The sequence below is a fragment of the Vulpes vulpes genome, chromosome X (genome assembly GCF_048418805.1).
Source record: "Vulpes vulpes isolate BD-2025 chromosome X, VulVul3, whole genome shotgun sequence".
NCBI lineage: Eukaryota > Metazoa > Chordata > Mammalia > Carnivora > Canidae > Vulpes > Vulpes vulpes.
The window spans coordinates 10,201,293-10,214,378 of NC_132796.1; the positions used below are offsets into that span (position 1 = coordinate 10,201,293).

At 40.9% G+C, this 13,086-nt stretch overlaps 1 protein-coding gene across 10 annotated transcripts in view; it reads left to right on the forward strand.

Moving 5' to 3' along the window:
• Nucleotides 1-12,775, forward strand: part of OFD1 (OFD1 centriole and centriolar satellite protein) — a 56,070-nt gene extending 43,295 nt beyond the window's left edge. For 7 of the 10 annotated variants that reach the window (XM_025986712.2, XM_025986713.2, XM_025986716.2 and 4 more), the window contains 6 exons: nt 3,617-3,717; nt 4,707-4,811; nt 7,757-7,914; nt 10,965-11,117; nt 12,273-12,340; nt 12,631-12,775. In XM_025986712.2, coding sequence (XP_025842497.1) covers nt 3,617-3,717; nt 4,707-4,811; nt 7,757-7,914; nt 10,965-11,117; nt 12,273-12,340; nt 12,631-12,673 — 628 coding nt within the window. In that variant the 3' untranslated portion in view covers nt 12,674-12,775. The remainder of the gene's footprint in view (nt 1-3,616; nt 3,718-4,706; nt 4,812-7,756; nt 7,915-10,964; nt 11,118-12,272; nt 12,341-12,630) is intronic. The other 3 variants (XM_025986715.2, XR_011998229.1, XM_025986719.2) reach the window with 3 other exon arrangements.
• The last annotated feature ends 311 nt before the right edge of the window (nt 12,776-13,086 follow it).

The following is a 13,086-nucleotide window of genomic DNA, read 5'->3' on the forward strand; positions in this document are numbered from 1 at the left end:
ATACTAAAGGCCATGTGGCAGTATAGAATTTGTAATCAGATTGTAAGATGTATGATCTTTGAAAATCCTCTAAATTACCTGGGGTGGCTGGGAGGAAACATACTTTTTAGCAAATAAGTAATTTTCTACTTGTTTGCTAAACTTGGTGTGTAGAATATACACTATAGTATCAGTAAACATCTTCATATTTCTGAGAATAGACTTGGTTTATGAAGATAAAACAATGGTAAAAAATCTGCAAAAACAAACTCAGTTGAAACTTGAAACAGTTTCACATATTGTTAAAAACTCATTTAAAAATGTTTTGGTACTTAAATATAAACAGATAAGGTTTCAGTCTTTTTGTACTTGAATATAATTTTTTTTTGTACTTGAATATAATTGATACACAACATTAGATTAGTTTTAGGTATACAACGTGGTGATTTGACTCTATACATTATACTGTGCTCACCACAGTTGTAGCTCCCATCTGTCACCATACAATGCTATTATACTGCCATTGACCGTATTCCCTATGCTATACCTTTTATTCTCATGGTTTATTCATTTCAGAAGTGGAAATCTGTACTCCCCCGCCCCTTCACCCATTTTGCTCATCCCCCCCTTCTCTCGGGCAACCATCACTTTGTTCTTTCTATCTATAGGTCTAACTCTGCTTTTTGTTTATTCATTTGTTGCTTTTTTTCTTAAGATTCTATTTATTTTAGAGAGTGCACATGCATGAGTTGGGGGTGGGGGGCAGAGGGAGAGAGAGAAAATCTCAAACAGATTCTGCGGTGAGTGTGGAGCCCAACAGCAGGGCTCAGTCTCACAACTGTGAGATCATGACTTGAGCTGAAATAAGAGTCAGAGACACTTAACCGACTGAGCCATCCAGGTGCCTCTGTTTATTCATTTGTTTTTTAGATTCCACATGTAAGTGAAATTACATGGTATTTGTCTTTCTTGGTTTGATTTATTCCACTTAGCATGACACACTCTAGGTCCATCCATGTTGTTGCATATGGCAACAATCTCATCCTTTTTTATGGCTGAGTAGTATCCCTTTATGTGTGTATATATTACATTTTCTTTATTCGTCTATTAATAGACACTTGCGTTGCTTCTATATCTTGGCTATTTTAAATAATGCTGCTGTAAACATAAGGGTGCATGTATCATTTCAAATTGATGTTTGCGTTTTCTTGGCATAAATACCCAGTAGTGAAATTACTGGATCATAGAGTAGTTCTATTTTTAATTTTTTGAGGAACCTCCATACTGTCCTCCAGAGTGGCTGCACCAGTTTGCATTCCCACCAACACTGCACAAAGGTTCCTTCTCCACATCCTCACCAATACTTGTCAGAATGGCTATAACCAAAAGACAAGAAGCAACAAGTGTCAGGTGGTATCTCATTGTGGCTTTAATTTACATTGCTCTGATGAGTGATGTTGAGCTTCTTTTCATGTGTCTATTGGCCATCTGTAGGTCTTCTTTGGAAGAATGTCTATTCAGGTTCTCTGGCCATTTTAATCAGATTATTTGTATTATTAGTATTGAGTTGTAGAAGTTCTTGACATATTTTAGATACTAACCTTTTATGGGATATATCATTTAGAAATATCTTCTCCCATTCAGTAGGTTGCCTTTTCATTTTATGATGGTTTCTTTTTGCTGTGCAAAAGCTTATTTTCTTCTTTTTTTTCCTGTAGTCCTGATAGTTTAATTTTATTTTATTTCTCTTGCCTCAGGAGACATATCTAGGAAAATGTTGCTAGGGCCAGTGTCAGAGACATTACCACCTGTGCTCTCCTTTAGGATTTCTATGGGTTCAGGTCTCACATTTAGGTTTTTAACCCCTTTTGAGTTTATTTTTGTGTATGGTTGAAAGTGGTCTAGTTTGCTTGTAGCTGTCCAGTTTTCCCAAGACCATTTGTTAAAGAGACTGTCTTTTCCCCATTTTATATTCTTGCCTCCTCTGTCATAGATCAATTGACCATATAATCATGGGTTTACTTCTGGGCTCTCTGTTCTATTCCATTGACCTATGTGTCTATTTCTGTGCCAGTACCATACTGTGTTGATAGCTACAGCTTTGTAGTATATCTTGAAATTTGGAATTGTGATCCCTCCAGCTTTGTTCTTCCTCAAGATTGCTTCGGCTGCTCAGGGGTCTTTTGTGGTTCCATATACATTTGTTCTAGTTCTCTGAAAAAATGCTGTTGGTATTTTGATCAGGATTGCATGGAATCTGTCAATTGCTTTGGGTAGCAGGGACATTTTAATAGTATTACTTCTTCCAATCCATGAACATGGAATATCTTTCCATCTGTGTCATCTTCAATTTGTTTTATAGTTTTCAGAGTACAGGTCTTTTAGCTCCTTAGTTAAATTTATTTCTAGGTATTGTTTTTGATGCATTTGTAAATGGAATTGTTTTCTTAATTTCTTTTTCTGCTGCTTCACTATAAGTATGTAGAAATGCAGCCAATTTCTGGGTCTGAATTTTCTATCCTGCAACTTCACTAAATCCATTTGTTCTAATAGTTTTTTGGTGGAGTCTTGAGAACTTTTTTGTATAGGATCATGTCATCCGCAGATGACGGTTTACTTCCATTCCAATATGGATGCCTTGTTTTTCTTACCTGATTGCTGTGGCTAGGACTTCCAGTGAATGAAAGTGGCAAGAGTGGACATCCTTGGGATCCCTGGGTGGCGCAGCGGTTTGGCGCCTGCCTTTGGCCCAGGGCGCGATCCTGGAGACCTGGGATCGAATCCCACGTCAGGCTCCCAGTGCATGGAGCCTGCTTCTCCCTCTGCCTGTGTCTCTGCCTCTCTCTCTCTCTCTGTGTGTGACTATCATAAATAAATAAAAAATTAAAAAAAAAAAGAGTGGACATCCCTGACTTATTGCTGATCTTCAAAGGTCCCAATTTGTTTATCATTGAAATAAATTCAAAATTGGTAGTGGATCCTAGGATATGATTGCTAAAGCAGGGAGGGAGTGGGTATGTTTAGGAGCTAACCAGTGGGTTTCCCACTCTAGGATTCGAGTCACATGTGGGACTCCTATTTATGCCTGATCCCCATGGCAGGAGACTCTGACCCCTTAGTTCCAGGTTCTAGCCTCGGCTTCCCCATGTTGATTCTGTTATACTGTACAGAGTTGTAAACTGCCACATGTGCCTATTATGATCCTAAAGTATGTAATGGTTTTTTATATCACTCTTTGTTGTAATAGAGCCAAGAAGAAAGACTCGTGTGCTAAGTTAGGGCCCCTTAGTGCACCTGGGGCTTATAGTATGACATCTTCAGCTGGCATGTGCTGAGGGTGTGCAGAATCTGTTGTTTTCAAAAATGTTTTCTGGTTCTGGAGAAAAGAAACTGCTCCTGGGAACAATGTGGTAATGATGGTAGTACTTATCTCACAGCATGTCGTGGTTATGAGGAATAACTAAATGTATGGCTTAGAGGGGTACCCACTGCAGTGTAGCTCCTGTATTCTGTGAGCTCAAGAAAAACTATTTCTCAAAAGCATTTTCTTGAGTCCCAAAAGGTTTTTATCACCCTGTGCTCTTGGGTTTTACGTTCCCGCAACTTGACATTCTTGAATTTTATTCTTCCGATCCAGTGTTTATCAGAAACAATTGAAGCTTCAGGACAAAACTGAATTTTCAAATCCAGACAAGCCACCTTTTAAGGACAATGAGGAACTTGAATCATCTTTTGAATGTAAGTTCAAATATGAGTACTGGTTTTTATAAGTTCAAAATGTAGAAAGCTTAGTTTTGGTGAAAACGTTCATTGTCATAAGCGAAGCAGTTACAGATTAGGACATTTTTATTTTGTGATAAAACCACAAATACAGATAGATTGCCTCATTTTTATATCACAAAGATTTCCAAGGGTGTGTTCTGAGTTCCATTTATTAAGCATTTCAGGATAGCTCACAATTTCAAAGTTGGAACTAAGTCTATAACTGAATCCTTAACTCAGTTTACCAAGTTTGAGATTGCCTCAGACTTAAAATAAGTGATTAAAAAAAAAATTTCCCCTTTTATGGAACATGAGCATACTGTTATTTTTATTTGTATACTAATTCCATTGACTACCTAAGATTTACAAAACTCATTTTTAAATTAAAGAATAGAGATAAAATAATCCAGGCTTGAGAGCCTAGAAATGGGTGTCCTGGCTGTGGCACTGCCTCAGTGCCTACTGCTTCAGTATCAAATAGAGTTTTAGGGGGGATCATCTCTGCAGTCCTTTCCAGCTTGCAAGTCTTTATATTTGTATATAACCTGTCATTTCATTTCATGAGCTTCATTGCTGAGTGTGAGAGTATAATGGTTTGAACATTTAAATGATAAGGCTTAGTAAACTTTTCAAAATCCTTATGACCAACTTTAAGCTTATTAAATCATTGATTTCAAATAGAATCCAAATGATTATCAGCAAACCAGGTGAATTATTTCACTCGATTGATTTCCCTGTTGGGTAACTAATTAGATTTTGTAGTGAACCTAATTCTTGAAAGAAGTGTGAATACCATTGTCAGGCGGCTCCAATGCAGACTTCTCAAGAGTCCTATAGACAAAGAGCTGGCCCAGTTGGTTTGGCCAGAACTGAAGTGCTTCACCATGAGTTAGCCCTACACTGCACTCCCTTCTCTTGCCCTTACTCCCGAGAACTCAGGGGATACTTGTTTGCACCTCATGTAGGTGCAGGGAGCACGCCAAAGCAGTTTGAAGTGAATGTCCTCCATCCTGCTGGTGACATGCCTCACATGGATGCTGCCACAGCCGCTGTATCCTTTCACTATCCAAGTAAGTTTTCCTTTGTTTTAATTAACAAAATATATTAACAAATTAGTAATATTCAATCTTATTTCATTTTCTGTTTGCTTCCTCCATGCCTTAAAAAAGTAGGACAAGGAAAACCTTTCTGTATTTCAATTTTCAGAAAAGCTGATGACATTGGAGGAAAACTGGTCATCAGACTTGCCTTGCTTGGGCCTACCTCGTCTTTCCTCTTAACCTTCCCCAGATGACCCACTTCCCTCCCCAGTGTGGAAGAAAGGTGTAACGGGGAGATTTGAGCTTTGCTCCAGGGCTCAGCCAACAGCCAGGTCCTTTTCTCCTTGGAACCTAAGTGTTTAAGCTTTAAAGTTGAAAGGAAATGCATCAAGTAAAGTCAGCTATTAGTCCTTTCCAAACATTGGGAGAACATCATCCCTAAAACCTATGCAAAACTTCTTATAAACAGTTTCTTGGCTTAAGGCACGGTTGGGAATGTGAGTAGTCGCTGAAAGAAGCAAGAGACTTTGAGAAGATTGATTTTTGCAGATTCCAGAATAAATCATTCTGGAAAGCAAAGCACTCATTCATTGAGACTTGATCAAGAGCCTTTTCTTTACTGGGCACTTTGCTTGGGGCTGGGCATACAGCAGTGTACCAACCCAGGTCCCTGCTTCATGGAGCTTCTAGTAGGAGAGTCGGGCAGTAGGCAAGCCATCATGGAGAGATACTGATAGGGACAGTGACAACCAAGAGAGGATCTGATGGACAGCCATTTGGCAGACAAGAGTGAGTAGGAAAGAAAAATAACAGAATAAGGGAAACCAACTGAGCAGACAGGTGTTCTGTTTCTGACATGTAACATAGATTATAATAAATGGCCTTTTAAATTACTGTTAAATAGTATGATTGCATTTTGATTATCGGGGGAAGTCTCTTACATCTGCTGTTTAACCTCTTCATCTGGGTGCAAAGGAAATGAGAAAGCTTCGGGCTTGCTGTCTTTGTGCCAGTGGAAATACTTCTTTTCTTTGCTCTTATGTCCAGGGTGGTTTCAGTTTCAGTACGCCACTAGGCAGCTACAAAGTACACTTCTCAGGGAAGAAGCAGCCTTTTTCTCTTCATCTGTGTAAAGTAGCTCCCAAACAACATTCCTACGCCAAGATTGCTGTTCTATGTGAGTGTGTGATACATCCAGGAGTAACCCTCCTTCTCCTGGCCGGGAAGAGGCTGTGTCACTGCCTATAGAAATGGTCAGTGGCCTCCTTTGGGATTTGAATTTCATGACCAGAATTAAGACTATGTTGTTCCTCTCTTATTAGTAAAACGAACTTTTTGCTAGTGACTTAGAACAGGGCACTGCAATGAGTTTTGAAGTCCCTTGGTGAACCTGTGAACTTATTGTTCATTAGCATTGCTGGGGAAAGTTGAGGTTATAGGCCAGGGCTGGGAAAGAAAAAGTCAGCACAGTCCTCTCTGGGACTGAGATTGGATTCAGCGTGAGAGGCCTGGAGACCTGTGGTGCAAGCTCAGAGAACAAACAATTAAATCCTGGTCCTTGAGCAGAAGGGATAGAAGCAGGGAGACAGGTGCATATGGGTTTTGAGAAGGCAGGTACAAAGTACTGTGTGAATATGGTGCTGGAGTGGCCAGTTGTCACTTTAGGAACAAGGAGGACCTTGCAGAGAAGGTGGCATTTAGGTGAGGGCTTGCACAGTAGGTAAGGTTTTGGGAGAAGAAGGGAGCACATCGGGTTAAGGAGATGGTGAAAACAAAGGCATGGTGCAAGGCCGATGCAGCTGTACTCAGGTAACTGAGCGCGCTGCTCTACAGAGGTGGAATGTTTCAAATGGGAAGCTATGATGATAGAAGAAGGCAGTCTGGAGAGAAAAAGACAAATTGTCAGCCTAAACCACTGTGGATTTGGACTCCCCCAGAGCAGAGAGTATGCAGAGCAGATCCAGGAAGTGACTGGTGCTCACAAAGGTGAAGGTGGGTTGCTTGAAGGCAGAGAAGCCAGTGTCATGGAGAGCATTGACTAGGTGATTTCAGCTGCCCAGGTAAATGGTGATAGGAACCCTCACTGCAGCAGGTGGAGGACGAAGAACCTGTAAGCCCTGGTGGCCGAGTGGACATAGTATGGAAAAAGCATGATTAAAGGGACAGGAATGATGAGTTCAGTATAAAGTCAGGGCTGTGAGGGGGGAGGGTGTCTCTGTGTGTCGATGGCAGGAAGATGGCAGGAAACCCATTAGAAAGCAGGGTATAAGGAAACGGAGAGGTCAGGACTAGAGAAGGAGGTGTGGGAAGTGTCGAGGATCAGCCTGGAGGAAGTGGGTGGCAGCAGCACTCTGGCTAGAGTGGGGAGGGGTGGGTACTGCGTCCTGTCTGGGTCAGGAGAGACTGGGACCCCTGCACAGGAGCAAGGGGAAGAGTCGGGAAAGTGCTGTGCAAGTGAAGAGGGAATAAGGGTTAAGTCTGAGTCCTAAAGCTAAGGGGGAGGGGCAGAGGCAGACCCAGAGGGTGAGAAGCTGAGACTGGGGTGTGTGGGGGAGTTGTCTGGGAGGCCTGAGTGGCTCAGCAGTTGAGTGTTTGCCTTCAGCTCAGGGTCTGATCCATGGGTTTCGGGATCGTGTCCCACATCCGGCTCCCTGCATGGAGCCTGCTTCCCCCTCTGCCTATGTCTCTGCCTCTCTCTCTCTTTATGTCTCTCATGAATAAATAAATAAATAAAATATTTAAAAAAAGAGTTAATGTCATCGTATTATGAGTGACTTGTCCTCATCTCACCAAAGCAAAAGGCAGGGTGCAGTGCTAGGAGTGGGTTTGGGGGCTCCAAGATGGAGCAACTCAGGAGTCCTCTAAGAACCAAGCAATCTTCCTGAGTCTTGGCAAAGGCCCCTGGAAAGTAGTCATGCATTCATTTGAAAAATCCGATGCTGGAAAAACTACGTGTTCTCTCTCTTTCCCATTAGGCAAAGATCAGAAACAAATGGGAGAACTGAAGGAAGAAGAAAAAATATGGGAAGAGCACATGAGAGAACGCAAGGAGAGAGAAGAAAGAAGGCAGAATGAGTGGCAAGAGGCTTTGGAAAGGGAACGAAGAGAACTAGAAAAATTGGATCAAGAGCGGGTAATGCTAAATACATGCAAATTCTCCACGCTGCTTTTCCCATGGTTTACCTTCAGTAAGTACCTTCCTCTCAGGTACATGAGTCCTTAGTGTGGCCCGAAGTCATAGGAGTGGAAGGTAACTGTTGATGGTTTGGTTTTGGTTTTCTTACCATTCAACACTGACTATATTCCCTATGCGGTACTTCAGATCTCTGTAACTTCCTTATTTTATGACTGGAAGTGTATACCTCTTAATCCCCTTTGTCTCTTTCACCCATCCCCCTACCCATCTTGTCCCTGGCAACCACCAGTTTGTTCTCTGTATTTGAGTCTGGGTGTTTTGGGGTTGTTGTTTCTTTGTTCATTTGTTTTCTAGATTCCACATGTAAGTGAAATCATATGGTATTTGTCTTTTTCTGACTTATTTCATTTAGCATAATATCCTCTAGGTCCATCCATGTTGTCACAATTGGCAAGATCTCATCCTTTTTATGGCTGAGTAATATTACATTATATATATATATATCATGCCTTCTTTATCCATTCATCTGTCGATGGATACTGGAGTTGGTTCCATATCTTGGCTATTGTAAATAATGCTGCAGTAAACCTAGGGGTGCACATATCTTTTCAATTTAGTGGGGTTTTTTTCCCTTTGAGTAAATACTCAGTAGTGAAATTACTGGATCAGATGGTAATTCTATTTTTAATTTTTTGAGGAACCTCCATCTTGATTTCCACAGTAGCTGCACCCTAGTAGTTTGCATTCCCACCAACAGTGCACAATGGTTCCTTTTTTTCCCACATCCTCGCCAACACTTGTTTACTGTCTTTCTGATTTTAGCCATTCTGACAAGTGTCAGGTGATACCTCATTGTAGTTTTTTTTTTTTTTTAAAGATTTATTTATTAATTCATTCAGAGAGAGCGAAGAGAGAGGCAGAGACACAGGCAGAGGGAGAAGCAGGCTCCATACAGGGAGCCTGATATGGGACTCGATCCAGGGTCTCCAAGATCACACCCCAGGCTGCAGGCGGCACTAAACCGCTGTGCCACCGGGGCTGCCCCTCATTGTAGTTTTGATTTGCATTTCCCTGATGATGAGTGATGAGCATCTCTTCCTTTGGTAGTTGGCTATCTATATGTCTTCTTTGGAGAAATGTCTATTCAGGTCCTCTGCCCATTTTTAATTGTATTGTTGGGGTTTTTTTCGTGTTGTCTAAGTTTTTTATATTTTTGGATATTGACCCTCATTGGATATATCATTTGCAAATATTTTCTTCCATTCAGTACATTGGGTTTTTTTTTTTAAGATTTTATTTATTCATGAGAGACAGAGAGAGAGAGAGAGAGAGAGAGAGAGAGAGGCAGAGGCAGAGGCAGAGGCAGAGGCAGAGACACACAGGCAGAGGGAGAAGTAGGCTCCATCAGGGAGCCCAACTCGGGACTCGATTCTCGGACTCCAGGATCATGCCCTGGGCTGAAGGCAGGCACCAAACCGCTGAGCCACCCAGGCATCCCTCAATACATTGCTTTTTCTTTTGCTGATGGTTTCCTTCACTGTGCTGAAGCTTTTTATGTTGATGTAGTCCCAGTAGTTCTGGGTTTTTTGTTTTGTTTTGTTTTGTTTTTGCTTTTGTTTCCCTTTCCTCAGGAGACATATCTAGAAAAATGTTGCTATGGCCAATGTCAGAGAAGTTACTGCCTGTGCTCTTCTAAGATTTCTATGTTTCAGGTTGCACATTTAGGTCTTTAATCCATTTTGAATTTATTTTTAAGAAAGTGGTCAGTTTCATCATTTTGCATGTTACTGTGTCCAGTTGTCCCAGCACCATTTATTGAAGAAACTTTCTTTTCCCTGCTGTATATTCTTGCCTCCTTTGTTGTACATCAGTTGACCATATAAAGCATGGGTTTATTTCTGGACTTCATTCTGTTCCATTGGTCTATTTTTTGTGCCCGTGCCATACTGTTTTGATAACTACAGCTTTGTAGTATATCTTGAAGTGGCTTTGATACCTCTGGCTTTGTTCTTCTTTTTTAAGTTTGCTTTGGCTATGTGGGGGTCTTTTGCGGTCTTTTGCGGTTCCATACAAATTTTAGTAGTATTAAGTATTTAGTAGTATTAAATTTAGTATTATTAAAAGCCTAATGTAAGCATCCCTGTCTTCTCCTTTGCTTATTAAGAGCACTGAGAAAGGTTGTGTATAAATAACATAGACCTTAGAAGTTCAGCAACAAAGGGGAGCTTTTGCAAGCTCATTTGCAGCATTTTCATCTGGTCCTGGAAATAAGCCGTAAAGGAGGTGGGCTTGGCTTTGCTATAGGTATTCTCTTTTTAAATGGGGTTTAAAGACTTCTAAGAAAGAAAGAATAAATAAATAAATAAATAAATTAATTAATTAAAATAAAATAAAATAAAGACTTCTAAGGTCAGCTAGCCTGGGGCTAGAATAACCCAGGGAAGTGACTGCTGGTCAACAGTGGCCTCCAGGGGCTCCCCTACCCTCCTCCTTCCTCTGGTTCTCTTCTGGCCTTCTGTGTTCTGATTCTGGTGCCAGGTGTGTGTATTACTCTGACCTCTTCACATACCCACGTCTTACTGAAATTCATCTTCCATATGGATGTTCCTTGGACTCCTGGTTAATTTGGTGTAAAGCACAGGACACTTTAGGCAAATTGATCCCTTCCTTCATTGAGATGACCTGTTTCGGGTGCCTGGGTGGCTCAGTGGTTGAACATATTCCTTTGGCTCAGGTCATGATCCCAGAGTCCCAGGATCAAGTCCTACATCCAGCTCCCTGCATGGAGCCTGCTTCTCCCTCTGCCTGTGTCTGTCTGTCTGTCTGTCTCTCTCTCTCTCTCTCTCTGTGTCTCTCATGAATAAATAAAATCTTTAAAAAAAAAAAATAGAGAGGACCTGTTTGCCCTCCTTTGGTAGCAGTGACTTCAATAGTTCTTTGGTATGCAGGTTGTACTTAAAGGATCAGGACTCTATTACCATGCCTTTTTAAACACTTAAAAGTTTTAATGTATTTGTATATTTCCTTTGTTGGTGTCTATTCCACAGAAGATGATTGAAGAATCATTGAAGACTGAAATGGAAAAAGAGTTAGAATTGAGTGTTGAAGAAATGAAGGAGAAAGCTGTTGGTGATGAAAATCCTTTAGAGAAATACATGAAAATTATTCAGCAGAATCAAGACCAGGAGACAGCAGATAAGGTGCTGACACTGTGGACCAGCCTTTTGTGGAGGGGGGTGCCAAGGGATGTTTTGGTTTGTTTGAAAACTATAGAACCCAAATCTGCCTTCGCCATTGGAGACAAAAAGGTAGAAAGCATAGAAAATCCACAGTCCAGGGCAGCTCCGGTGGCTCAGCAGTTTAGTGCCGCCTGCAGCCCAGGGTGTGATCATGGAGACCCTGGATCGAGTCCCAGGTCAGGCTCCCTGCATGAAGCCTGCTTCTCCCTCTGCCTGTGTATCTGCCTCTCTCTCTCTCCCCTCTCTGTGTATTCTCATGAATAAATAAATAAAATATTTTTTAAAAATTTTAAAAAAAATCCACAGTCCAAATAGAGCCTTGGGTCTTTTTGATACATTACAGTTGTGACAACAAAATTTCATCACTTTTTGCTTAAGTAAAGATTGAGGAGGTTTTGATTTGTCAAATTTTATAAAAATTAGAATGTCTCATTCTAAAAACAAGAAAGAAGGGGTGCCTGGGTGGCTCAGTTGGTTAGGCATCTGCCTTCAGTTCAGGTCATGATCCCGGAGTCCTGGGATTGAGCCCATCATCAGGCTCCTTGCTCGGTGGGGAGCCTGCCTCTCCCTCTCCCTCTGCCTGCCACTCTGCTTGTACTCTTTCTCTCTGTCAAATAAATAAATAAAATCGTAAAAAAAAAAAAAAGAAAGAAAAAGAAAAAATATAATGAAAAGTCTGTCCACGAATAATGAATGCATTAGTATTGTCTGAGACCTCAATATTTTACTTAAGTCACAACTGTGGATGTTGAGAATGTATACCAGATAGTTTACTTTGATGTGCTTGCTGAATTTTTTTTTAAGATTTTATTTATTCATGAGAGACAGAGAGAGAGAGAGGTAGAGACAGGCAGAGGGAGAAGCAGGCTCCATGCAGGGAGCCCGACGCAGGACTTGATCCCCGGTCTCCAGGATCACACCCCGGGCTGAAGTTGGCACTAAACCACTGAGCCACCCGGGCTGCCCAGCTTGCTGAATTTCATGTTTAAAAGTGACCTTTTTTAGACTCTTGAATTGGGTATATATATCTCAAATTAGTTCTTACAGAAATCAAAGTGTTAAATAAAATAGATATATATGTAATTTCAAAGTTTTTTTTTTCCCATTTTGTATCAGAGTTCAAAGAAAATTGTCAGAGAAGGCTCAGAAGTGGACACACTGCCATCTAGTGACAAAGACGAAAGGTATGGTTTCCTCAACGTGATGTTCTATGCAAACCTTTATGTTGCTGGTGTGTCAGCCAAGTTCATTCAGATATTGAAGTCAGCCTGTAAGAAATTAGTGAAACAATCAAAATTAGTTACTTTAAAAATGTATTGCATTTCTTGTGAAATTGCTTCTGAGACCAATTGTAAGCAAGGGCAGAAACCCCACAGAGAAAGAATGAGAACAATAATGTCTTCATAAGAAGATCCCTGAATAAACTTGACAAGAATTTAATAAATCACAGTTTTTTTTTCTTTCCCTAATTTAGTTTCACGGGATTTTTTCCTGAAGAACCAGATGACTTTTGGTAACCGTGTTTGCTGTCCAGCATCTTACCCTATCATGTAACTAAAGGGCTATGAATTCTCTGTAACAAGACGAAGTTCTCAATAAACATCATGTGTGTAATCCCATGCAATTTTGTTTCTCCTAATTTTGTTTGGTACCATAGTATATAAACCAAAAATCATCTAGTCAAGTAACAACTCTTTAGAATTTCTCCTTTTTAGGCTCTGCATGACATTAGAATGAGGTGCTCCCCCCGCCCCCCATTTTTGTTATAGGTTATACTTGCTCAAAAACTTACTGATCAAGTTCCAGGCTTACATTTTGAAAGTTTCAGCTGCGTTCCTTTCCTCTGCAGTTGGCTACCAGCCCCCCACCGCCGGTCACATAGGAGACCATCTTCCCCAACACTCTCCATCTGATCTATCCCTGAAAATAA